Source organism: Petromyzon marinus, chromosome 15 (genome assembly GCF_048934315.1).
Source record: "Petromyzon marinus isolate PM22_M1 ecotype Great Lakes invasive population chromosome 15, UKy_Petmar_22M1.pri1.0, whole genome shotgun sequence".
Classification (NCBI taxonomy): Eukaryota; Metazoa; Chordata; class Hyperoartia; order Petromyzontiformes; family Petromyzontidae; genus Petromyzon; species Petromyzon marinus.
The window spans coordinates 10,829,196-10,856,386 of NC_133681.1; the positions used below are offsets into that span (position 1 = coordinate 10,829,196).

At 42.6% G+C, this 27,191-nt stretch overlaps 1 protein-coding gene across 4 annotated transcripts in view; it reads left to right on the forward strand.

Annotated features, from left to right (window-relative positions):
- The window catches only part of LOC116942653 (uncharacterized), a 179,357-nt gene that overhangs the window by 134,495 nt on the left and 17,671 nt on the right, over positions 1-27,191 (forward strand). For all 4 annotated transcript variants that reach the window (XM_032954834.2, XM_032954835.2, XM_076067281.1 and 1 more), the window contains 20 exons: positions 851-904; positions 2,729-2,782; positions 3,578-3,631; positions 4,619-4,723; positions 5,717-5,761; positions 7,597-7,674; positions 8,274-8,309; positions 9,844-9,897; positions 11,412-11,465; positions 11,832-11,879; positions 12,534-12,656; positions 13,985-14,038; positions 14,625-14,678; positions 16,227-16,280; positions 20,209-20,262; positions 21,101-21,154; positions 21,257-21,310; positions 21,971-22,024; positions 23,282-23,326; positions 25,003-25,056. In XM_032954834.2, coding sequence (XP_032810725.2) covers positions 851-904; positions 2,729-2,782; positions 3,578-3,631; positions 4,619-4,723; positions 5,717-5,761; positions 7,597-7,674; positions 8,274-8,309; positions 9,844-9,897; positions 11,412-11,465; positions 11,832-11,879; positions 12,534-12,656; positions 13,985-14,038; positions 14,625-14,678; positions 16,227-16,280; positions 20,209-20,262; positions 21,101-21,154; positions 21,257-21,310; positions 21,971-22,024; positions 23,282-23,326; positions 25,003-25,056 — 1,182 coding nt within the window. The remainder of the gene's footprint in view (positions 1-850; positions 905-2,728; positions 2,783-3,577; positions 3,632-4,618; positions 4,724-5,716; positions 5,762-7,596; positions 7,675-8,273; positions 8,310-9,843; positions 9,898-11,411; positions 11,466-11,831; positions 11,880-12,533; positions 12,657-13,984; positions 14,039-14,624; positions 14,679-16,226; positions 16,281-20,208; positions 20,263-21,100; positions 21,155-21,256; positions 21,311-21,970; positions 22,025-23,281; positions 23,327-25,002; positions 25,057-27,191) is intronic.

Consider the following 27,191-nt stretch of genomic DNA (forward strand, 5'->3'; position numbering starts at 1 on the left):
ATTTCTCCTCTTGAAAAATACCCAATGGGCTGAAGGCTAAAGCGTTCCTTCTGTGTCAGGCTTTTGTTTAATCACTAAATAGACGACGATTGATTTCATTAGTGTCCTTGTAAGCCTCTGTGTGTGTGCAGTGGCTCCCCACCCCACTTGCCCGTGCGAGAAAGCCCCTTGTGTTGAGCTGTATCTGTCGCCGCCGTGCTCCGTGTACGACGCAGCGTGGGTGCCACCTCCTGGTGGCTTCACCGAAGAGTCACGCGTGTCCCAAGGCGCACGTGCCCTGCATTGTGCTGCCCTTCATTGGGGGGAGTGGTGGTGTAGTGGTTAGCGCGCTGCGCTACGAACCTGGTGGCCCGAGTTCGATTCCGCTCATGGCCAACAATCAGTGGCGATTATCTGAACCGGTTCTGGGCCTCCCCTAGGTCGATTCAGCCTCAAATGAGTATCTGGTGCGGTGCGTAAAAACATTGCCACTGGGGAGACAAAGGTGGCTGGACGTGGTGCTGGCCACCCACCCCCTCGTGTGTCGTTCTGGCATTCATAGGCGCTCGCTAACAGCACTTGCCCAAACAGCCTGTTAAGGCTACACGAGGGATCTTCGTTGTCTTTGTGTATGGCACCTGGCTGGCCTTCGTTAGGTACTCGCTCACAGCAACTTGCCCCGAAAGTTATTACAGTGGGCAAACGGAAATGTTAAAGCATTTTAAAACCGAAACAATCTAAAACAAAAGGCGTTTAATAAGGACAGCAGAATAGCTGCAGTTTCCAAATAATAGGCAATCAAGGGTGTACGCATTACGATATATTATGATGCTGGTGATTTGCTCTTCTTTAAACATGTTTCTTTTCCCAGGGCGAAAGAGGAGAAGCAGGTTCCCCGGGTCTCCCTGGAGATAGAGGAGACATGGTGTGTGCTTTATTCTTCTTTTCTGACGTCACCCGTTCCCATGAGGCAGCATTAGACGCTGTGCGGTTTGGACCTCATCGCAATCGCAGTTCAGCGATCCTTTAATCTCCCACGTCGCGTCCGAACGCGGTTTCCTGGATTTCAACCGATGACGTCGGGGAGTGGGGTTCTTGGAGGTCTTGTTGAAGCGGCAGAGCGATGATGTCCATAAATCTTGTGGTTACTCCCGGGTCGTCGCGGCATCGTGCCCGAATGTCTGCCGGGGCGATGTTCGCCGGCACCGGAAGTCACGGAAGTGGAGTGGACTTCAGGGTGCGCTGCTGACGATGCGAAGTGCTCTGTTGATTTCGGGGTCGACGGGGTCCATGTGAGTGCTGGCACTCCACGCTGGGGCACGGTGCTTTGTCCGCGGTGGAGTGGATCAGGGCTTGCGTCCGTATCTTCATAGTTTCATAGTTTCATTTATGTTGGTATAGCCCTGTGAGCCATTCGGCTCTTGAATTGGGTGCAACCGCAACAAACAAAAAAACAAAAACATGAACAAGAAAACATCTTAAAGTGACTTTGTGCATGTGCAAACAGAAATTCCAGGAAAAAACATCAAAATATTCCTGAAATAGCACCGTACACCAACGCTGTGTGCAAAAATCCCAGTGGAATGCAAGTCAAACAACAACAACAAGAAAACATAGATTAAGGCCATCAGTCTAACTCCGTACGACAATAAACAAAAACATGGCCAAACCAAAAAACTTTTAGAAACCACCAAAATAAAGCCATAAATGCAATGTAACAGTGATCATAGGAACTGTGACCGAATTTTTAACAATAAACTACATAAATAACATGTAACACCAAACCCTAGAGCCACAGCTGGCTGCATGAGTCACTCCACAAACAACAGGAGCATCAGTCGGAGTATCACATTTTTCAATGCACCTTTAAGATCAGCACACTAAATCAAAATACAGATAATACTTTGCAGCGGTCATCCGGTCATCTCCACGTTGTTGCTGTAATTTTCTGAATAATGTTCATTAGTGTGCTTAATTACACTGATAACATGAACTGCATGCTAGGGAATAACTACTCAACCATATACTTTGGCCGAGTCTGCATAAATACAGTACCAATTATAATAAGCAATGGCTCATCGAATGGTCATGATAGAAATTTTAATCAGCCAGCGAGATGTCCTGACACTCTTGAACTCGTCTTGGCCCCAAGTGCCATGTTGAAATACCTATCAGAGATAAATAACATGCCTTGAATTGGGTTGTGCTTGTGCATGGCTTCCTAATATCGGAAGGAAGAGCGTTTCAGACGGCCGCAGAAGCGCATCTGAAAGCAGGCGATGCAGTGAATATCTTTATTCAAGTGCTGGCATGGGTCAGTAAAATGATCACAGCCTGGCTCAGTGGTTGTCCCATGGAAGGCCTGTCCCTGCCACAATGACTTGGAATTTATACCAACAAACTCAAGAAAACGAATTGTAAAGAGTGCCGTTTTATGCTCACTTGAGCATTGAGGAACTTTGGCTGAAAAAAAAATTACCTTGCGTGGTCGAATGTGCTATCTGTCAGTCGCTTATCAGTGCATACCTTATTAAAGACCAATTCAGACCTCATTGGTCACTCCATGCCCTTATAAATCTCAACGTTCATCCTACAGAGTCCTATCACAAGGGAGAAACACAAATAGACAAAAAACATGTTTCCTGTATTGTACAAGAATAGGGGTAAGCCGTATGGGTTGACATGTATAAATGTGTGGCATTTAAATACAATACTTTTTTTCATTAAAGCTGCGTCTGTGTTTGTTCAGGGTGTGCCAGGATCTCAGGGTCCTATGGGGCCTCCTGGTGTGCCTGGACCTCACGTGAGTGTCCCTTGCTCATATATTTGCATTTCGCATTTTCTCTAGAAAATGCACTGAATATGTAAGTTGTGAATAAATTACGCAGCGACCACAGCTTGACACGTTCTTAGTTTAATGTCGCATTAAGTCGCATGGGAAAAAAAACGTATAAGCTTAGATGCAATATCACCCTAAAGAATTACGTACCCGTTATTTTGGTATGATTTGTCCAAGAGATAAACTGTCTCATGTAGCACTCCGTTTGTTCATACTTTATAGATACTGTATTACACTCCCCTTGTTTACACTTTATTTCTACTATATTAATGTATACTTACATACATTTAATCACGATTCTGTCCTGTTCCATCAGCTAAAATTACCATAATATATCGACTGTACCTTTCTGTCTTTTTTTCTGAATATGGCTGTCTCCAATACATAATAATAATAATAATTGGGCAAATTATCAAGACAATGTTTTCCGTTGGTTTTTATTTTATTATTTGAAACTGGCCCATAGCCACTGGAACAAGAACACTTCATCGCTGCATTTTATATATATATAGTGCACAACACGAGTGAGTCACAATTATAAACACATTGTGTGGCGCTAACAGGCCTACGTTATATGCACATTTGCGTCTGCACATTCACACAAACGTGTCCTCTTTCTACAGAAAAAGGCTAAGGCACTCATGAGTTGGATGCAATCAGAACAGAGCGGAAGACACACAACAGAGGAAACGGACACAGTTTGAGTCGAGTGAGGTGTGAAACTCGCTCGTTTGCATGGGTGTTGTATTTTATCCCCAGGGTTTCCAGGGACCACAAGGACCACAGGGACCTGCTGGACTGAAAGGAGACAAGGCGAGTTCTTGAACCTCTCTCTCGCGCCATGCAACACACGTGCGTGTGGAGTGGTGGCACAATGAATTATTGCACTGAGCAATGAACCAGGTGACCTATGAACCTGGTGAGTTTAATTCAGCGATATCTAAACTGATCCTTGATCTCCTGCTTCACAAACCTGCACTGAGCAACGTGGTGAAGTATGGCTAAACACCCCCATGAACAATGTGGCTTGGGGAGGCATTCATTTATTAGAAGTGCATGCGTGCGTGCAAATATAGATGTGTGAATGAACGCGCATGTTGGTGCGAGTGTTTGTCTTTGCTTGGGTGTCTTTATGTGTGCGGAGCGGAAGCATAGTAGTGAGCGCACTGCACTATGAACCCACTTTCCCAAGTTCAATTCCTGTTCACGACCTATAAGAGTGGCAAATACAGAATTTGACCTGGTTCTGTGCCTCTCTTAAATGAGTACTGTACTTGGAGCAGTGTCTAAACATCAGCACTTGGGAGAGAAGGGCAACCAGGCATGGTGTTGTCCACCCACTCCCACATGTGCTATGCTGGCCTACTGTTAAAAAGCTATAGGGGGGATCTTTGTGTGGGGAGTGGAGGTTTGTGGTTAGCAAAATATGCTGCGAACGTGGCCACCTGAGTTCGATTCCCAGCCACGTCTTACATCAGTCGCGATTATCTGAACCGGTCCTGCGACTCCTCTCGGTCGACCTCGCCTTCACTGAGTACTTGGTGTGGTGTACACACATCACCACTGTGGAGACGAAAAAAACAGCCAGGTATGGTGCTGACCACCCACCCTCTTGTGTGCCGTGCGGGCCTTAACAGGTGGTAACTTACAGCACTTGCCCCAAAAATATGATTAAGGCTATATGGGGCATCTTGTCTTTCTCTTTGCTGTATGTGTCTGATAGTGTGTATATGTGTGCGAGTCTGTGTGTCTACATGTGCTTGTATTTGTGTGTATCGTGTGTTTTGCCTTCCTGTACAGGGGGACCGGGGTTTGGATGGATCCAGGGGAGACTCTGGAAGCAGAGGACCTCCTGGGCTTCCAGGAATGCAAGGCCCCATCGGAGAGGGGATTCAGGGATTGCCTGTGAGATTTTCCAACAAAGGCACTTGAGCAATTTATCACAAAATGTTGCTGCCTTCCTTTGAATCAGCATAGGAGAGTGGAAAGAGATGAATGGTCCGTGAGTGTGGGAGTGGGCTCTGTGCATTACCTCGTGTAGTCATTGGCCTGTTGTACACGGCAATTTATTCACAGAAATGCATTATTCCATTGTCAGACATGTGTGGGCAGTCACAGTTTTGGAGGTGTGCCCTACATGTTGTGTTTTACCTCAAATGAGTACATGCACTTACATTTTCGCCTCGTCTTTTCAGGCTATCCATTTGGCGGAGATAAGCTGCAATACATTGGTCTTGTAAGCAAAAACCACTGGATTCTGCAGCTATGTTGCTACTAACTGCTGTTGTGAACCGTTATATCCCACAAAATGGCGAACGCTACATTTGACGGTAGCATTCGCCATCCCAGTGATGTATGCTTTTCAATGAGCGCTGCAGCTAAACTGGTGTAGCTGTGCTCTCTCATTAACGTATGAGCCATGGCCTGAGTGATCTAATCAGATTCACTGATTACCCACACTCTCAATATTTGCTGCTGTGCATCTAAATGGCCAGAATATGCAGGAAATAGCTCGAAATTATTATCAATCAGTGATTAATATTCACAAGTGGCTGCAATTAGATTTTTATCTTAAATGCAATGAGCAAAACCCATCTCTTGACATTACAGGACTGGCGGTATCGTTTTTTTTAGATCTGCACAGATTTGATTCGCGGATATGTGCCTCGATGCCATAGATTTTAGGAAACCTTTTGAAAGCGTTCCGGCACATGCAATGTCAAGTGCAAGCCAGGGTTAAGTGCTCAGCATAAAAATGTGATATCTTCCTGTTGCGTGTGTTTTTTACCCCTCTCTCTCATACTCTATAATCTGGTCAGAACATAAAGATCCACAACACTGAATGTAGGACAACACCGTTAGTCTCCCGTGAATACTTATGATGGCTTTTCTTTTCAGGGTGAGTCAGGAAAACAAGGCCCGTCTGGTGTCCCTGGAATGCCAGTAAGTGTCCATTCATTTTCTTCACTTCCTTCGGTCTCACATGACTTCCTTTTATAATGTATCAATAATAGAGGTTTTTGAGTAAGTGTTGTGGTACAATGGTTCTGGGGTGTTGTGGTGCAGTGGTTCTGCACACTCAACTTGCAACGCAGTGGCCGCTGGTTTATTTTCTCGGTGCCACACTTGAAACAATGCCAGAGTTGAAACAATGCCACAATTGAAACAATGCCACAGTTTAAACAATGCTACAGTCGAAACAATGCCACAATCGAAACAATTCGACAGTCAAAACAATGCCACATTTGAAACAATGCCATAGTCGAAACAATGCGGCAGTAGAAACAATGCCACAGTCTAAACAATGCTACAGTTGAAACAATGCCACAGTCAAAACAATGCCACAGTCGAAACAATGCCACAGTTGAAACAATGCCACAGTTGAAACAATGCCACAGTTGAAACAATGCCACTGTTGAAACAATACGGTGGGTATCTTAAATTACCCCCCCCCCGCCCCCTACCTGCATTCACCCCTCCCCGCCATTGTCCATCTAACAGTATAAATAGGTACACCGCATAATAGAGGTTTTTTGGGGGTTAGATTGCGTAAATATATTAATGTTTAGTTAAATCCGCCACCACCCGACACAGCCAATTAGTAAGATTTGTCACGTAAACAGAACGTGCCAATTCGTTACTAGTACAGCACACCGGTGTGTTGGAGAGTAAACCCACAACATTTACAATTCGAGTACGACGTTTCGCCAGTAATTACAACGCGCATCATCAGGCGACAGCCAGAGCTGTAGAGACATCCTCCTGTTTCGGTCTTAAATACATTGATAAATGTGATGTCGTCACGTCACGTGAGCCAATCAGGTGCGAAGGCCAGAGGAGTGGGGGGAGAGTGAATGTATGTGTAGCATCACTACTGTGTACACACGCACAAGTGTGACATCATCCCGGCTGGAGGCGGGAATGACGTCAGGGCTGGTTCTGGACTCGGGAGGCCACGAGGGTGGTGTGAGACCGTGGCACTCTCTGACCCGGGCTGGACACGTGACTGGACTCCAGTGGGGGCCGGGGGCCTAGGGGGCACCTTGGAGGGCACGTGGACAGCAGGGGGGCTTCGAGAGGGTTCTCGAAGGGAGGCGTGGCCGGGGCGGGGCCCTGGCACGCCGAGGGCCCATATAAGCAGCCTCCTCACGACGTTCGAGGCTGCCCGTATCAAGAACGAAGATGCATCGTGAAGATGCCAAGAAGAGTCAAGCCTCCAGTCAGCGGACCTGGCAGTAGCCACCTGGCTGGGTCACGCTAGAGTATCTGGGAAGTGTGTGTTAGCTAGAGTAGGTCGGTGGTCACCACCTTATGTACAGTGTTATATTACTTACCGTTATAATAAATAAGTGTTGCCTCCCAAGGAGTTGTGTGTGTGCACCTGATTCGAATCCACTACATATGCATATAATTACAATAGATGTGCATTACTGGTTGGGTTATTCAGGGTAATCAACATACATTATGCATGCACACCATGAATGCAATGTACGTGTTTTACAATGTACGTGTTTTCATATATATTAAATAGTGGGTAATATTTAACAATGCATATATTAATATATATCCTTAAACTCACATATTTTGCGTAATATTGTATGCGCATTAACCTAACGTTTTCTATTTTATATGTTTCATGCAATGGGTTCACATCACCCCTGCAGCCATAAGCGGTGGTTACGTTCGTTATGTTCGTAATTACAGTGTGCACTGTCACATTCTGTGGGAATTTTTGTTATTGCTGTATTTTAAAGTTGTTATTATTTACTCATCTTTAGGGAGAGAGAGGCCTCCCTGGACTTTTGGGGCCTCCCGGCATGAAGGGTCCTCCTGGGATCGGTCGCGATGGCCAGCCGGTAAATCGCAGCTGATCATTTTCAGCATCTTTACATTCGACTTGAATCACACAATCACGCAAAGCACCGTGACTATATGGTGGGATAATGACGTTAGGCCAGATCTTGGAGATCGCGCATCTACTGGTGAAGTAGCCGTAATGACGTGCAAAGCTGTGCTCACAAACAAACAAGGAGACACAACGCCCGTCGTGTTTTGCACTCATGTCCTGCGATCACCGCATCGCATGCACAGTACAGTGGTCTCAGCCTTGTCCAGACCACCATTATCTTGAGTTGAATCTGTGGTCGTATTATTGTTGAGACCATCAACTCAAAGGGTTGAAAGACATGGCCATCCCAAGAGGGCAGCAATGAATCAAAGAGGCCGTTTTCATCCCTCATTCGGACTCGTAAATATAGTTGCGATTACTTTTTTCATCATTTGCAAAGAGCGGTGCATTTGAACTGCGCAGCAACCGTGGGATCTGGCGGAGGGTAGGGAGAGTTGGCAACAAGGTGGCATCAACGGCTTGGGCCACGTTGACGACGTCCTTATTTTGCATGTCACCCATTGTTTAATTTTTGTCTGCCGTTGTGTTCTGATTTTTTTTTAACAGGGATCTAGTGGCTCACCTGGTACGCAAGGACAAGAGGTACTTAGCGTTTCCTATGTATTGTATTATTCGTGTATTTTACTCAATAAATTGCGTGCTTCGTATTATTTATATATTTTCCCTCACGGAAAAAAAACTCATTTTAATTACTTGAAGAAACGGGGCAAAGTATTTATTATTATTTTTTTACATCCAATGTCATCCGTAAACATTTTACATATGATATCACGTGTTGCTTGAGGAAGTAAAACAGTCTCATGGTTAAAAATCAGATGCAAAAAGATTGCACTTTCTCTCACAAGCAAGCATGTATAACTGAAAATACATTTGAAGTCTACTGTACAGGTTTTTTCGGTTGCACTGAACAGCTCTCCCACGTATGTGGAACGCCGCGGTGGTGAGATGTTATCTCCCTCGCCTGGTACGCAGGAGGTCGTGGGTTCGACTCCAACCCTGATGATGCCTATATATTTGGAGTTTGCATGTTCTCCCCTTGGTCACTTGGATTTTTCTTCGGATCTTCCGGTTTTTCCCTCCACATTTTGGAATCAACATCATGTGTTCGGAGTATCTGGCTGCTGTAAATTTCCACGTGATGATTAGCCACTTAGTTGAGTCATCATTTGAGACCAGGTCGCTTCTGCAAAATACCTCGATAGCTCAGTGGGCCTTGCTGGCAAAAATAGAAACGGTGTAGTTTTAAAACAGTGCTCGGTTTGCACCACGCGTTCTTCGGTGCAGCGTCCGGCATTTCGCCCCCACGTGCCGGGTGCTTCTCAAGATGAAGTGGAACGTCGGGCACCATGCCGGACAGGACGCAGTGCAATCTGAACCACCTCTTTATCGCTTAATTTTGCTCCACATTCAATAATTGTCCAACGTTCACGTATTATCATATGTTATGCAGTTATGCCCCCCCCCACCCACCCAACAAATATATTTATTCGTTAAGCAAGCGTGTCCGAAGCGTGTCCGACTCCACTTTTGACCCTTACAGACCAATTTTTATCCTATAACATGTGCTTAAATTGTTCATGAAGGTCGATGACAATAGAATAATTTATCATTTTCATGCCAGCAAACCGTGTAAGCAAGCCATATTTAGAAAAGGCTTTTCTATCATCAGTCAAATGAATACCATTCCATGATGGAAAGTTCAAGTGAATATCAAATACCATTATGCCCAGGTTTCACAAACGTAGGTCAAAATGAAAAAAATCTAAATCATTCAAACCATTTACAAGGGCCAGGTAGATACATTGTGATTAAATGAAGAAAGCAACCCAAAAATGCATGTGATGAAAATGCATACACCCTAATTAAATTTATCCTAGTTTCTGAGAACCTAAACATTTAGTTTTCCTTATATTTTTTTCAAAAACTGCATTTGGGATACAGTCAATGAGCCGGCAATAAATTGCAGGGCCACGCCAATATATTTCACTTAATGCGTATTCATGCAGTTTAACTCACATATTCTCATGTTGTTTGTGCTACTCCTTAATAGAAACCTGGTACGTGCAATCTTGGTTGGTCGTGTTGCCTCATTAAATGCCACTGTAACGTTCCACAGGGACCAAGAGGCTTTCCTGGGCCACCTGGGCCACCCGGTCCTGCTGGGCAGAATGTGAGTGATATGTTCCCCTCCACACATGATTGCATTCATTCAGCCCAACCACCACTGTTACAAGTAGCCAATATTAAAGCGCCACATCAACCGTAACAAATATTGCCTTCACTGCTTCTGCCCAATAACATTGCTGGCACTCATAGGTTGATGAACCAAAATGTTGTTTTTATGAATTTATTTTGACCCAGTGAAACGCCCCGCCTCTGTATTATATACAAACCAACGTCATTTATAAAATAATGTGACGATTAAATATTGCTGTACTGCACTAAATCAGTCTCGCGGTATTTCTGGAGTGCTCTAACTTTAAACGTCAGGTAGCCCAGCAGTACTTGTTTAACAGGCAAAACTTTGCTGATGAGACTTAGAAATTTGAAACTTCCCCATGTTGCCTACTTAAACAAATGATTCAGCAAGCCCATTGGCTAATGAATGTAAATCTATATTTTTATTTGTTTATTTTATACCTTCATGGATTCCATGATGTACCTCTTCGGTCTTATAGTTAATTTTATTTTTAATCATTTTATGGCTCTGATTTATTAACTCGTAATCCCAGTGGAAACCTGAAACCAAAGGCAACTTATACATTAATGCTTTACTTGTTAGTGATGTGTTTTCTACTCAACATCTAGTAATTGATAACTGTTCATATGTTAATTCAAAATTGTTCATATGTCAGGATTAATCCATTTTCGACTTCAAAGCGCCACCCTATAGAAGGAGGTCTCCATGTCAGTCAATCCTTCAGCCTTCTCTCTATTCTTTACATTTTTAGCCTTCTATATATTTGTATCTTATGAGGTACAGTAGTGTTAATGATGAACGTGGGTATTTTTCCTGCTATCATCCGAATCTTCACGCGAAGAACGTGAACTTTTCCATACCTCACATCAGCGATAGAGAAATACAACAACTAAGGTCCATTATAAGTGTAATGAAGGACACATTTAAATCTAACCTCTTAGACAAATAGAAAATAAATTCACGAATGAATGTTTATATAATATTTATCCAGGAAAGCCCCACTAAACTGTTTTTCAGGAGCATTCTGCATTGGTACATTTTGCCAACGCATGTATTAATATCGTATAACATACCAGTAATAACCCACAAAGGCAACACATTGTAAAAAATATTGGCACACGAATAGTTTTCCAATATCTCAAATCAATTACATGTAGCAGACAGACATGAAATGTGTTTATGCTTTCCAAATGAAATTAATTAGAGCTATTAAACGCAACTTGGAAATAAGTAGTGATGTAATTGTACCTATTGTAAAAAAGCCAAACAACAATAAATAAAAGCAAAAATAAAATCTATAAACGTGAGTGCAGTGCATTTTGGGCGGCACATGTCTCTTTTAAAAAGGAAACAGCCCACGTCACATTAACGATCACGGATTCTCAATACATCTCGGGTAAGCAAACAAAACAAGACACTCCGTCACCATCTCAAGTTCAGACCGTGTTAACGTTTACTGCCTTCCGGGTGGATTCTTCCCCTAGGGCTCTCCTGGGCGGGATGGAAAACCTGGTCCTCCGGGCTCACCAGGGCCAAATGTAAGCATGCCATTGTCCATTAAATACAATTCTCTTTTCTTTTTTAATGGTCCCAGCTCCTTGCTACGTCTGCTGCTACTGCTGCGTGCCATGTTAGTATGTGTTCATTATTGAGAAAATGCAAGGCAATACAAAATGATGCTGATAAAGCAAATGATAGTTGGTTAATGTTACAGCTCATGAATTTTCATTAAAAACTAACTTTTGGTTTTAATCTTTCAGCAAATATTTAATTGTATGTCCTTTTTTAAAATTTGCAAGAAAAAGATATTGCTATAATATTATTCTTTTTTTAAACTATATTTTGGCAACAAAGAAGTGATTCAATATGCAAAATGTAAATGTGTTATTTCCTTTGTTTTTAAGGCACCATATTCTACCACCACTCAACGGGAAATTCAAGATATGGTCAAAGTAAGTGTGGTTAGAGGAAATACTGTCATTTTCTCAAACACCATCTTGATCTTAAATGTATGCCTTACTTAATCATTGCGAACAGGCATATTTGGTGCCTTTTGGCCCTAATTTCGGAATTTTCGGTGAAAGTTTGCAATAAAAATATATATGCTGCGAAAACAAGTGGGTCTTGTTTTAGTTCCTTATGAAAGACTAATCTGTTGGGAAGCCAACAGTGGCTTTCCAATGGTGATATTGTCCCCTGACGTAAAAATGTTGCATTTGTTTCCACCAACTGGCTCAGGAATGACGATGTAGATGAGCACCACCACTCGTGGAGATCATCAAACATACGGCCACAGCTATGCTGAACTGCTTTGTTAAAAATTTTAACAGCACTACTGTGTAGGTTTTCGCGGTTGTGCTGCATAGCTGTCCGACGTGTTGTTTAGTCGTGCGCTTGTCCGACGTTTTGCTCCACGTGCTGGAAGCTTCTTCAGGAACTTGGAGCGAAACGTCAGACATCGTGCCAAACAACACGAAAACACGTCCGAGAGATTAGCCATTCAGTCAAGCGCACATCAGAATCCTGCATCGAGACCTATCGGGAGTTAAACGCCTGTGACTAATACGCACTGACAGATGTGGGTCTGTGTCTGCCGTCATTCCCAGGGCATGTGCAACAAATGCGAGCCAGGCATGGCAGGTCATCCTGGCATTCCGGGTTATCCAGGCATGAAGGGAGACCGAGGGATGCCTGGCCCACTGGGCCCTCCGGGACGCGACGGATACAAGGTAAGACAAACAGCGCTGGCCACACCGTGGTGAACCCTGACCCAGAGCTGGCCCCGCTCTGATCGTTTTGTCCGGCAACAGCCCTCGAATAACGTTGACCACAAACCGAGTTTACCGATACCATACCAAAGGCCCGTAATCCGGCACATTGCAGATGGGGTTGGTGATCACATCAGCATCACCATCATGAAGTATTATCATTATTTATACTATGCCTCCCATGCAGTACATCTCGTGGTGACAGGACAAAGAGGTATTTGAGATTATTACTCAGTGAGTGCAGATCAAATACAATGTTAAATAAGAATACGGACAGTAGGGACAATATACACAACAAATGAGACTAAAGAAATTGAAAAGCTCAAATGTGCATGAGTCTATTATCCTTTTTTTTCACTTCATTTGAGTTATCACACAGAGTTCATCGTGTGCTTTGTACTCCCATAGGCACATATGATAGGTAGCTTGTATTAGACCAGCAAGTAAGTTGTTGACTGCTCTGTGTGAGTGTTTGAACATTATTTCCTATGATATTTGCTTGTTTTCTATCCAGCCACTCATATTATCTAACACGTTAAAATACCCAATGAAACATTGGCCACATATCCTAAGCAAGGGCCTTATAAAACATAGGCCAAACAATCCTTTGAGACTGCCCGTGGAGCCAAAAAAAGGACATGGATACTTTTTTTATCATGTGATTTTGAGAAACACATGATTTTGGAATGACAATGAATAGGTTTGCAAATGCTGAAATGTGTTTCCTATGAAAAAAACACATTTTCACGAATCCAGTGAATTCTTCAAAATCTGTGTTATTATTGTTGACAACACCTCTGAAATCTGGATAAGTGAGATAAATATATTCATAGAGGAAGATTGGAAATAACTCATTGCATTATAGAAAAAAAGCCTACGTGTTTAACTCGTAAGAAAAAGTATTTGTTTAAAGACAAATACTTCAATAGACAGCTGGAATTCATGTCAGTATTGATGAGCATGTACATCATGACATATGGTGCTTCTGCTTGGCTTGTTTTCAGCAAAACGAATCCACTGATATGCCCCTACTATGAGAGCTGCCCAGGGTCTTCCTGTGGGCCCAAAGGAGAATGCCACCTGGGCCCCCTTATTTCAACATTATTCCTCCATCCACGGGCCATTTGTGAGAACCTCTGTATGTGTAAAGCCTCGGGAAAACCCACCCTTCGACCCCCCCCCCCCCCTGCTATCTCCCCCTCTACCAGCCTTGCACACTATATATAGATCATGGGAAAGGCTACACAGTGGATATGATGTGATGCAACTTGATAATTTGCACTTTGCAGGGTGAACCAGGAGAAGCAGGTTCTCCGGGTGACCCAGGATCCTCGGGACCAAGTGTAAGATGGAAAAACAAAATAAAACCTTTACCCATGAACATTTACTGTTCGGTCTACAAGCACACCCCATTGTCTATGCTAATAGCACCTCCTGGTGGTGCAAATAAGTGGGCTTCTGCTCAGAGCGGATCTTTACATGGGTAAATGTAAAACCCCACTCTGTTGTCCTTCCCCCGCACCTCCAATGAGCACAGTTGGCTACTTGCGGTGCGGAAACATTTCAACATACATGCATATAGTTGCACATTGTGTGTATATGTGACTCGACGCGTCACAACACGTTGTGCTTCCCATTGTTTCAACTGGCGTATCTATCAGTGAGATCAATCATCCTTAAGGTGATGAACATACAAATACTTGTTTTTTGCTCATTATATTGTGTTATCTATGCCTTTGAATTCATACGAAATGCAGCTGACGGTACTCTTAATGCGGTATACATTGGTGTGATTGCCACGATGTAGAAATGCACTAATAATGAATTAATGGTTTTTAGTCGAGCAGCTTCACTTAATGATGCTGAATATTTCATAGCCTGCGTTTGCCCTTCTCTTCAAATGATACCTCCTCCTCCCTTCTTAATCAGGGAGCCAAAGGTGAACGTGGAATGCCTGGGTCACCTGCTAACAAGGGTGATCAAGTGAGTGCCTAATCACGGACATCATTCGGACGCCGGTTGCCCTATTGTGGACTCACTGCCGTGCGGCAGGCATTGCTCTGCGCGAACCTCAACGTTACCCTGCTCTAGACATTATTATCGTGCCTCTCCTCTGTTCAATGCATTTTTTACAATGACAAAAAAAAACCCTTTCATTGCGGTTCAGGGGTCTCGTCCTAATTAAACCACTCGCATAACTTGACTGAAATAACGCGTGAAGGTGATTATCGGCGCATTCTCGCTCAGTGGTCCCGATAGAAATATCGTCGTGGCTAAGGGAAAAGGCCATTGTGTGCTTTATTGTGGATGGACTTCGAATTAAGCACGGCTGGTGTGTCGTTCTTTTCACCCTCGGTACATAAGAGGGAGATTGTATGTCTCGCCAGCACCATGCCGAGTCATTACAGTTGCTTCCCCAACGCCTGTAATTCTCACTTAAGGTTAAGTTAACCGAACCATGCATGCATGGCTTAAAATGCTGGCTAGTACGATATCACGACAGTGTACGGGCCACTGTGAAATGGAGCAGCGCTGTCTGCGGCATCATGCCTACGATGTCTCTGCTTTCACGAACATCAATCCGACCTATAAAAAACAATAGTCTTAATCTGTTGTAATTATCATGAAGGTCAGCGTAAGGAATACTTTTCCTCCAGTCATGCAATTAACTTACAACCCGCAGTTTAAAATTAAAATGTCAATCACGAACAACCTGAATGGTTAGTCATGTGATTTCCCCCCCCCCCCACCACCACCACCAACAAGAAAATATTGACCACTGTTTTAAGTGTAATGATAATGACCTCTGTGTGTAACGGCTGTATTTACATTTCAAAGAAATTATGCATACTTTTGTGAATTTGCTGATATACATAATTTCAGTGGTTGCTTGGTCTAGCTATATTATTATCCTATTTTGTGTGTACGTATCATTCCAAGGTATTTTTCACGTATAATGGCCTTTGTATGTAAAAATTCCCATCCATTATTTGATGCACGATTTAGTCACATTGAAGCAAGTATTTTGTTGAAACAGAGGGAAATGTTTTTTTTTCCACCTAAATCACAAAGGAATGGAAAGGTTGGTGATTGAAAAAGGTCAGCGCTTGCTGGCAGTAATGTCCATTGGTTCAGACATTGACAAATGTGTATTGATCTCAATTAGGCAAGCTGTTAATTACTTTAACAACATATTGACATGGAGTGTCAGAGACTAATATAAGGCAACGGAATCTATTCTACTATCTCAATACAGCTATGTACACAATATGTGTACATGTGCATACGTTATGTATGTGTGTGGAGTATAATAATACTATTGGTTGACTAACAATACAAAACAGTTATTACGAGGATATTGTTTAGCGGAGCCTTACTGCAGAGACAGAGAAAAGCTGTCATGTTCCTCTCTGCTTTGTTCTGTTATCAGTAATGTCCAGCAACACCGAGGCTCCATAATAAACAAATGCATTTTGCCTGTTGAATTATTGATGCATGCTGCGGTGGTTGTTGTGTGTGCCTTCGACTTAGGGATTGCCTGGTCAACCTGGGTACCCAGGTCCTCCAGGTCCATCTGGCTCGTCTGTGAGTATCTAAATATTTTCTTGGTTTACAAATGCCTAATATATAAATATGTATTTCAAAACGCAATACATTCACAACTGAACGAAAGAGGATGTATATATAATAGGATACATTTGAGGCAATGGCCTTGCTGCATAGCAGAGAGATGGATGGCAGTGCGATTGAGTGAAGCATAGTTGGAGGCTGCACTATAGACCATGGGGCCCTGATATAAATGCAGATTTAATGACATTACTAGAGGTGAACATACATAAATTAGCATTTGAACATTATTTGATATTAAGTACCAGACAAACTATTCAAAAGACAAACATGAATAAAGTTATCAAACGTTGCTGACATATCATCCTGGGTACCTATGATGCAGTGCTGTATCTACCGAAGAAAGAGCAATTGTATACTTAAAGGCAAATCATACACTTAATGGCCTTTCATATACTTATATATATATAACCACTAGCCTACAGCTCGGTTGGCTGAGCAGCAGATAGACAAAAGTGAATTCCCAATGAAAAATGCTGGCCAGGAGCCACTTAGGCCATCATCTCCCTAGGGTAAGTAAAGTGAGCATACCTCGTGAAGCTACACCACTTGATGGGAATTCAGAGCAGTGTTTGTCTTCTGGAGATTCCAGTCCCTGTGGTAAAAAATGTAATATGTCATCATTAAGGATCACCAACGGTGATGGGCCCCATGCAGCACTGTTGTCAGGATTGGGAGATGTGTGCATATGCAATCAGTGATATCCAGTCATTGTATTAAATCTTGACTTAAAGATTTCGTGACTGCAGGAATTCATATTCTTTGGGTCTTTCGGTAAACCCAACATAGATGGAAAAAATAAAAATAAAATATCACGATGTTTCGATCGCAACACAAGCAATCGTCATCAGGTGAAAAAATAGCGTGAGAGCTGCTGAGGCAGGATGTTATAAAGGTTTGAGATGGGTGTAGCCCAAGGGTCATAAGCAAAGTGGGCAGGGCTAGAGATGAAATTTGCATGTAAATGTAAGATCGGAGAGAGCTGGGCAAACTCTACCACGACGAAGCTGCGGAGGTGGCCATTGTATTGTGAGAGATTAGCATGTCAATGTAAGATCGTAGAGCCACCGCCACATCGAGGAAAACGAGCAACGGTGGCTGTGTTAGTGAGATATTTGACCTGTTAATGTAAAGACATTTAACCTGTTAATGTAACACCAGAGAGTCGAAAATAACTACTAACATCGGCGGGTCGGATGGAAACATCACAGCAAGTTATGACTTAAACTGGTTAATAGCGTCCTTCCAATGATTGCTCAGTTTGTACCCATCTTCTCGGTTGAAATTGTGTCATTGTTTATATATTTGGATGGCTTCATGAACGAATCTTTGCTGATAGCCAGTGGGTTTGCAGAGTACCTTCGTCTTGGAAAAATCAATTTCACGTGTGCCCACAGCATTAAAACAATGATCAGCCACGGTTGAGGTGTTGGTCCTACCGTATTTAAGATCTGCCTTATGTTCACGAACATTGTCCGAGACATGTCGCTTAGTTTCCCCAATGCAACTATTGCTGCAGATACAGCTGAGTTTGTAGACATCGGGGTATTGCATGTCAGGGATCATATCCTTCACAGATGGGATCAGATCACAAATTTTATGTACTGTGTTGAATCGAACCTCGATCTTGTGTTTGCTCATGATTTTGGAACTCTTTTTAGTGATCCCTGCTATGTATGGCAAGGTTATGATTTTGATTGGGTCCTCAGATGGTTCTTTCCAACGGTTGGGGTGATAGCTTTACGTATTGTGTAGTCTGAATATCCATTCATCTTGAGGGCTTGGTGTACGTGTTCCAGTTCACTGGCTAGATCTCAATACATTGAGCTCTATGGTGTAGAGTTTTGAAGGGAATTATTCTGGGATGGATGGTGGTGGGAGTCAGGTTTTAGGTAGGCATCCATATGGGTGGCTTTTTTTTATAGACAGAGTGTCCCATTGAGCCATCTGGTCTCTTTTTGATTAAAACATCCAAGAATGGTAACTTGCCATCCTTTTCCACCTCCATGGTGAATTTGATGGCTGGGTGTATGGAATTGATGTGGTTGAAGAATTGGCCCAGAGCTGGTAGGCCATGTGGCCAGATGATGAACGTGTCATCTATGTACCTCTTCCACAAGGAAGGATGTAGGGTGGATGCCTGGATGGCATCTGTCTCAGATTTTTCCATGAAAACATTGGTTACAACAGGAGATAAGGGAGAAGCCATTGGGGTACCTTCAACTTGTTCGTAGAATGTTCCATTCCAGGTGAAGTAAGTGTTTGTGAGGCAGTGTGTAACCAGGGCCGGTACATTAGCATTCAGTCCTTGTTGGACCAAATCTTCAATAATTGCAATGGTGTCAGGCACAGGAACTTTGGTAAACAAAGATACTACATCGAAACTGACAAGCAAATCACCTGGAGATAGTAAGATGTCCTTTATTAACGATACCAAGTGAGCTGAGTTAAGTACAGCTGAGGTGGTCTTACCAGTGCATGGTTGTAAGGTCTCAGACAGAAATCGGGCCAGTTTTTAGGTGGGTGAGTCAATGGTGGAGACAATAGGCCGGAGTGATGTACCTTCTTTATGGATTTTTGGTAAGCCATAAAATCTGGGTAGTCTGGCAGCAGAGGGTTTTAAGGAAAGCCGCTTGGTTGATTCGATTAAAGATGTCGAATCAGTGATAACATTGTTGGTTTTCGTAACCAGGCGGTTGGTGGGATATCTATTGATTTTGGTATATCTGCCATCATTAAGTAGGTCCTGAATTTTGTTATTGTATGTGGCTTTGTCCATGATGACAGTGGCATTGCCCTTGTCGGCTGAGGACGACTATGTCATCTCTCTTTTTCAGTTGAGAAAGCTCAAAGTGCTCATCCTTACTGATGTTGCTTATAGGTATTTTTTCGCCTGATGACAATGACCTGTATTGCGATCGAAACGTCGTGATATTTTTTTTTTTTCTATCTACGTTAGCTTTACCGGAAGACCCAAAGAATAGTAATTGTATTGTTACATTATTGTTTTTTACGTCGTGTGTCACTTTTTTTTTCTATCCACGACTGGACGCAGGCCTTCATCAATTATTTCCATTCCTTATACTGTGCAACCACGATCCACATAAGCTGATCAAATCGCTGCTTCTGTTTGGTAGTCATCATCTCAAGTGTATTCACTCCTCTGGCTGCTATTCCATCACCAGTCTTGTCCATCTAATTTCCTTTCTAGTGAGGTGTCCTAACTTTCTTAGCATTGAATATAAAGTCTGTAATTTGTGTTTGTTCTCTGATCCACGTGTTCCTTTTTTGTGGTCTCTCTGTGTAATTCCCAGTAAGTGTCTCTCCATGCTTCTTTGCACACTTTTAAGATTTTGCTCTGTATTTTTTTGTCCGATTTTTATGTCCATATGTCATGGTCATTTTTCTATTGGCACATTTGTATGTTATTTTTATATTCCCAAAACACTCTACCTTTCTCTTACTCACCTCTTTATGTCATCATTTTTATCCTGGACTTAGTATTTGCTCTAGAAATACAAACTCTTTTGTCATTTCCAGTTGAATCCCTCTGACACCATGTTTATTTTTATTCCGACAACTTTTGTCCATAACTGTTTGTCTGCTCATTTTATCTTTTGCGCAACTTTGCAGTCTTTTTGTTAATTTCTTCCATCATGTCCTTGTCTTCGTTACCATTACTTGTGATATGTCATGAGCGAATCTGAGATGGTCAAAACTTGCATCTTGATGTCTTTATTTCTCCAAACCAATTTATATTATCACTTAATAGACTCATAGGAGATACATTCTCACCAAAGCTATGTTACAGCGAGAATGGAAGTTAGTGATGGTAAATGTATGAGGTCGATAGCTTTAACAAACATGAAACATTCTGTTTTTGCAGGGAGCTAAAGGGGAAGCAGGAATTGTCGGACCTTCCGGAACTTCTGGTGATAAGGTAAAGGGTTGGAAAAATAACATAGCTTAACACCACCGTTAATTAATTAGTCATTTCAACTGTGTTTCTGTGAGTGCAGTATCAGTGGCATCTGTACAGAACATGCAACTGTGATTCACATTTGACATATTTCTAGAAACCCAGTGTGTTGTTTGTATCACCTGGTTAACACCAATGTCATATAGGAACACACATATGCACGATCCCGTGCTACGTGTATGTCTGCACGCATTTATAACTTTTAAGTAAAGGGGCGGTGAAGTGGTTGAGGGGTAGCGTGACCGCTGCTCATTTCAGAGGTTCATGGTTCAAATCCAGCGGCCACTCGATTGAATACTGCGGGTGTAATAACCCTAAAAATACTACTACGCTCTGTCTTCTTAACTGTGGACATTATAGATCCTGTGAAGTCAGTCGCAGCAGTAGGCCGTTGTGTGCAGGCATCATGGTTCAAATTTGAAAAATGACCCGCAAATTACTCAATTGGCATTACACACAGCAAATATCGCCCCCTCCTTACTGGGAGACCACAGAGCTTGGGAAATTGTTGGCATCAATTTCTGGCTGCTGCAGCTTATTGTGACCACTGAGGTTATCGCGGTCGTGCTGTACCACTCTCCAAAGCTTGTTTCGTTCGGGTTTAACCGCACGCGTTGTTTGGCACGTCCGTCCGACGTTTCGCTCCGCGTGCTGGGAGCTTCGGCAGCAGCTCTTTTAGGGAGTTCTCAACACGTGGGGCGTAAACACCAGACATCATGTCGAACGCCATGCAGGGTACAACCCAGACACACGTCGGAGAGCCACACCGAGGTGATGCTTGTTTCCATGCTCTTGTCAGGGCAAAGATGGTTTTCCAGGAGCTAGAGGACCTCCGGGGCTCCCAGGTGCTCAGGTCAGTTAATCTATCCATTTTCTGCATTCACGTCCGCCCAAACATATGCACGTGTATAGTCGTGTGTCCCGAATGTATCAATAATGCACTTTGTTCGTACAGGGTCCCCCTGGACTAGAGGGTGCTGATGGCAGAAAAGGTCCTCCGGGAGAGAAGGTACAGCTGCAATGAATTCTACTCTCGTATCTCTCTGGCTTGGTGGCATTGCAGTTAGCACGCTATGATCAGAATTGTAATGGTGTTTGTTCATATCCCCGCCTGGGATTGACTCAACCCGTCATCTTTTTTCCGGAGGTGAAAAAGTTGGCACCATTTTGTGGGACGTCAAGAGTGGCTGCGCTCTGGAGAGATCGGCCATGCGTATACGCCTTCTACATCCATTGAGGATTCATGAATGTACTGTATATATGTATCAAGCGTATATGTCTGTAATATAAATAACTATTTGTGGTCATGGAGTATGGGTATGGGTATGGTACAAGCAGACTTTGGCTTATTTCTCGACGCATAAATAGTTGAGTTTATCTGTCTATGGGCTTTCTAAAAGAATGTCATCCGACAGCATTTGTTCAAATAAGAAAATCCAGGACCCACTCTCACCTTTTGGGTCTCATAAGCAAAGTCAGGTGTGGTATCATTTCATTCTTCAGATGTTATATCCAAGGACACTCCATCATCAAGAAGGGCCCCTGTTCCATACCGAACCAATTCCGTGTTATATAACGTTGTGAAGCAACCATGTACTAGCAGAGTCGGATTAAACGTACACGAATGTGCACGCTCGCTTCTCATCATATCCCATGTTTTATATTGCAGGGGCCTGCCGGTGCCCCAGGTGCTCCTGGGAAAGATGGCATCAAAGGATATCCGGTAGAGGAATCTTGTCTCGAACGTCAACAGCACATACCACAGAGCCGTCCACGGTTTTACAACTATGGCAGAAAAAAAAGGGTGCCACCCCATTTTTGAGTTGGCACCAAAGCATTGATGGCAGAGACTCTCGCAGTGTGCCACCACCCCCCCCCCCCACCCAGTTGTACCATGCATCTTTAAAGAGGAGAGCACAAAACTGAGGAGCCCTTTTGTTCCCTCATGGCCACTTTCTCTTAATGCCGCACTTCTCGGAGCATCTGTCACGGCCTGCATCTCATTATGCTCATGGATCAAATACCTGCTCCCAAGTGTCAACCAAGCCTATCACTTGCATGCCTCAAAGCAAATCCTCCTGGTGCAGCAACAGATCTCCGGTGTTTTCCTCCCCATTGAAAAGCCTCCTTAATTTAGTAACAATATCTGCGTGGAAGCCTGATTTTCGTCCATGCAGGTTTTATTGCACAGCTGAATGCCTGAGCCCGTGTGTGAGCTTGCCACAGAGCCATTACGTATGGATTCAGTAGCTTGATTTCCACTACCATCTGGAAATTGCATTACGAAGAGTGTAACCATCTGCTATAATTGGGGCAGAAGAAGAGTGTAACGGCAGCATGGATGGATGCATATCTGCGTGCATGCAGACAACGAGTATCCAATTATAATTAAAGAATGTCAGGGCAAGTGCTGTCCGCGAGCACTGAAGGTCAGCATGGTACAGATGTTGCCGGTTTGGCTACCATCATAACCGGCTACCTTTGTCTCTCCAATCCTAATATTAACCACTGAATACAGTCATTTGTTTATCTTGAGTGAACTTAGGCAGGGATTCGAGGTTTAGATTCCAACATTTGTCATTGGAAGCTGAACCTGGAGTATTATTTTAACCGGAAGATAATGGAAATAATAAAGCATATATATGTAATGAAATCAACATATATGTAATTACTGTTTAAGTGAGTTATGCCTTCATATGTGTGTGTATTCGCAATGCAACTCATACAACTTTGCATCTTTAAGGTACTTGTCATTGCAGTGTATACCCAGGAGTCGATCCTGGGTATACCCAGGAGTCGATCCTGGGTATACCCAGGAGTCGATCCTGGGTATACCCAGGAGTCGATCCTGGGTATACCCAGGAGTCGATCCTGGGTATACACGTTCCTTGCTCCGAAGGTAAAAAAAAAATCGTGTGAAATTACCATCACGTGCCTCGCAGGTTCACTGACCTGACAAATTGCTCTGCCTCTTCAACAGGGTTATAAAGGCCACAAGGGTGAACCTGGAATGCCAGGCCCAATGGTAAGTGATGGCGATGATGGTGTTTTATTAGTCATTAAACCTAATGCTACACATTAGGGTCGTGTTGTAGTTCACAATAGGGTCCGCGTGTTGCAGAGAGCACCAGGGAATCTGCTGATGCATTCGATGAATGATGGAATGTAATTGGATATACTCCGCACATAAACCCTCATGTGTAGGCATTATGCAGCTTTGTTGACCTTTAGTCCTTTACGGATACGCATGGACAGAGATCTCCCATTTACCTTTGCTGTATAGATCATCCGGTTAAGAGCTGTTAGCGAACATCTGTTTAAGGCCAACACACAATGTTTTTAAGTGGCAGTGTGGATTATATCAAGGTCTTGTGGCTGCTACATTGGAGCAAAAAGTCAACTATCCCAGAGTGAATTTCAGATAATAACAGCCACTAATGGTGTGTGTGGCATGAATTGGATTTGGGTAACCGGGATTAGATTAAGTGTCAAGGCCATATAGGAAAATCCACCCACTCTTCGTATTATCACATTGGATTATTAAAGAAAATATACCTGTAAGGGTGTTACTGAAATAAACTGTAGGAATATAATTTATATTTAAATATGTCAAAATGTTGGTTCTGTAATAGACTTGGAACATTTGCTTTTAATCTATAAAATGGATTATGTAGACTGGTAGAAACATTCAGCTAAATATATGCAATCGAAATTACTGTCGTTCGTTAATAGCCTTTGTAAAGAAGCAACATTTTAATTAAATGGCAATTATATTTTTGCATAATTTGTATTGCTTTATTTTCAATGTGAGCTCATTGTCTTTGTTGAAAATAGTGTAAAGATGAGCTAGAATCAATCTATAACAACAAATCAATTGGCAAAACATCGCAAGCAGGACCCTGCTGAAAATGTTTTTCAAGGCTCAGTGAGCCATTCCCTGGCAATAGCATAAAATCACATTGTTATAACTATTATTATATATAGGTTAACTAAATTGAACGGTGTATTTTATTTGAATAAAATATTTTTCAATCCATCATACTTGTAGGCTTTCTCGACCAAGATTGTCCAACAACATAGGGATATGTTCACAATTTTAAGATTAATCCAGAAAATCAGAAAGTCAGTCCTCATTACGAACTTTTAAATGATCCAAAAAATATATTTAGCTTTGTATTGATCCGGAACCATGATGTCACCAGAAGTCACAGCACGAATTATAGCATCATTTCAGTTATTTTCCCGCCAAAAGCGTTACCACGTGTCAATGGGCGACATATTCTTTGTTAGGACAAAGATATAATAAATTATTAAACGTTCATTCTTGCAAAATTCCGAACAAGATCTGAAACGATAATTAAAAAAAACTCTGAAAATATTATGTGTTTGTGTGAAACTGCAACAGCATTATCTGGCATCAAGCCAATGCATTCGAATCAGAATCTTTATTTAGACCGGAGGAATCTGATGAGCTACGAAGCTCTGATGAGCTACGAAACTAGATCAGCAAGCTACAACAACAACAAACAATACAATAAAACAAAACGATAGGTGTGCAACATAGAGAGGAAGTGAGCAAGTGCAAGTTAATTCATTTTCCCGTAGAGGAATGGAGATTGATGTATCTATTTAATTACCCACAATACTTTCACCACAGCATGTAGTAAGTTGATTAACTGAATGTGTGTTTTGTCCACGCAGGGACCTCCTGGAGTAAGGGGCATCACTGGCCGAGAAGGTCCTCCAGGGACAGATGTGAGTTTGGCAGCATCATTCATGTCCTGTGCTCGTGAACTGCATTACATCTCAGAACAGATGCGCGTTAAAGTCACTTAGAGGAAAATGTGTATGTGTGTGTGTTGAACTTTTTTCACACCGAAAGTAACCCACCATGCTCATCGGGGGTAGAGAAGTTTAAGTGATTGCGACGTTATTTTAATTAAGAAAATAAGGTAATGCACGAATACAGCCCTGTTGTCAATCGGCTGCCCATACTTCACCATGCTGATCAGTGTGGATTGGTGAAGGTGGGCAGCATAGATGTAGGAGCATAGGCGTGCAGTACAATAATTGATGTTCCTGCATTGTCCTCTGCTGCCCATCACTTAGCTCCAAAAGGCCTGTGACAACCTGGCATGCATGGTGGTTACCCATCCAATAACTATTCGTGCTCAAGGTCTGCTTCATTGCCAGGATTCACGAGATAGGATGTATTCCGGGTAATTTGGTATTCGGAAAATGTAATTTAGTACAGGCAGTAAATGCATGACTGGGACATACGCCAGTGAAAAACAGTGTACTTGTGTGTATTACTACACACATTATTATTCACCCACAACATGGGGTAATATTAAATCGTAATGTATCTTAACACATTTTTATTCATAAGTGTTATACAATTAAAAGCTTAAAACGTGTAACCCATTTTATTCATGGCATTTCTTTCCACTATGCTGAAACATTTTCTGTACAATTCAAGATCCCTGCACAGTCTGACAACATCAATTCTCCAAACCAATTGTACTCTCTTGCACAGCTGCATGTGCTTGTAACTGGTTTAAAAGCCTCTGCTTTAGAGCATTAATGTAACCATCCATCAAAACACGTGAACAACATTGATGCTCATGCACAGGGGAGTGACTGCACCATGACAGATATACCATTTAATGTATCAACTTTGTATTAACAAGGTCTTCTAAAGAGCAATTCTATCATGACCAATAGCCCTGTGGTCTACTGTCATTTAATTGATATGAGAAATATTGTACCTTATTGGAAAGATAATCACGTCCACGCATACTTATATTCTGCTGGTCACCTACCATATATTGCTCAAAGGCCTGTGACTGCTTAATGCCAACAGATGCATTTTTACTACCAACGCCGGCGGTATAATTCATCACCTGTGCTCTATCCACTGCTGTATGAAGACCTCAAGTCATTGTGATCTCTCAGAGTCCCGCGATGCAACAACCCGTCTAGCTCCTGCCCATGGGCTGATCTCATTAGTCCATTTCTAAGGTGGTCATCCTTCCGCGTGTGTTCCCTCTTTGAACTGCTACTCCGTCGTGAGTCTCAACCATCAAACCGTCGACCCTTATAGTGATGTGTCCTGACCCCAAGCCCACTTGTTTTTCTTCAGGGTCAATATGATATTACCAACTTGCATTTATTCTGTGATCAGTGTGTTCTCCTCGCTGTCTCTCAGTGTAATTCCAGGCGCGTACCTCTCCACGTGTCCTTACATTGCGCACTGACTATTTTTTACGATCAAATTCAGTTTTTTTTTTCAAAAGCACTGCAACCTGCCCTTGCTTGTGTGGTACAATCGCCTCGCGTTTTACGCATGTTTACGTAATTCGATTTTGAAATAGCGCGTTAGATTAATTTACACTTATTTTTGTTGTGCGCGCACTATCTTTTGTAATAACGTGCCCCAACGCGTTGGCCATGGTGTACGGAACACGCTGCGAGCTGATGGTTAGTCAGGAAGCAAACTACAGTAGCAATCCCTGAGGTGCAGTACAACAAACACAGGCGCGGGCAGCATCAGCATCTCCTTCTCGCACGCCATTGTGAAGATCTTGAACACGTGATCTCTGTCTTGTGCACACATTTGCCTAATAATGTCTGGTAAGCATAATTTTTTTCACATTTTTTTTACTTTATTTTTTTCTTTCTTTGAATAAGCTGTTACTATATTTAATACATGTATGGTAGGATTGTAAATATAATATTTTCTGTAACTAGTGAAATATGTGGACGTAAGAAATAGGTTCGGGAGCATGTTCTCCCTAACCCCAACAATTTCCTTTATTTCTCATGGGAAAATTATGTTTAATTTATGCGATTTTGAGTGGTAGCCGTACATAATTGTAGCTGCCCTCGGT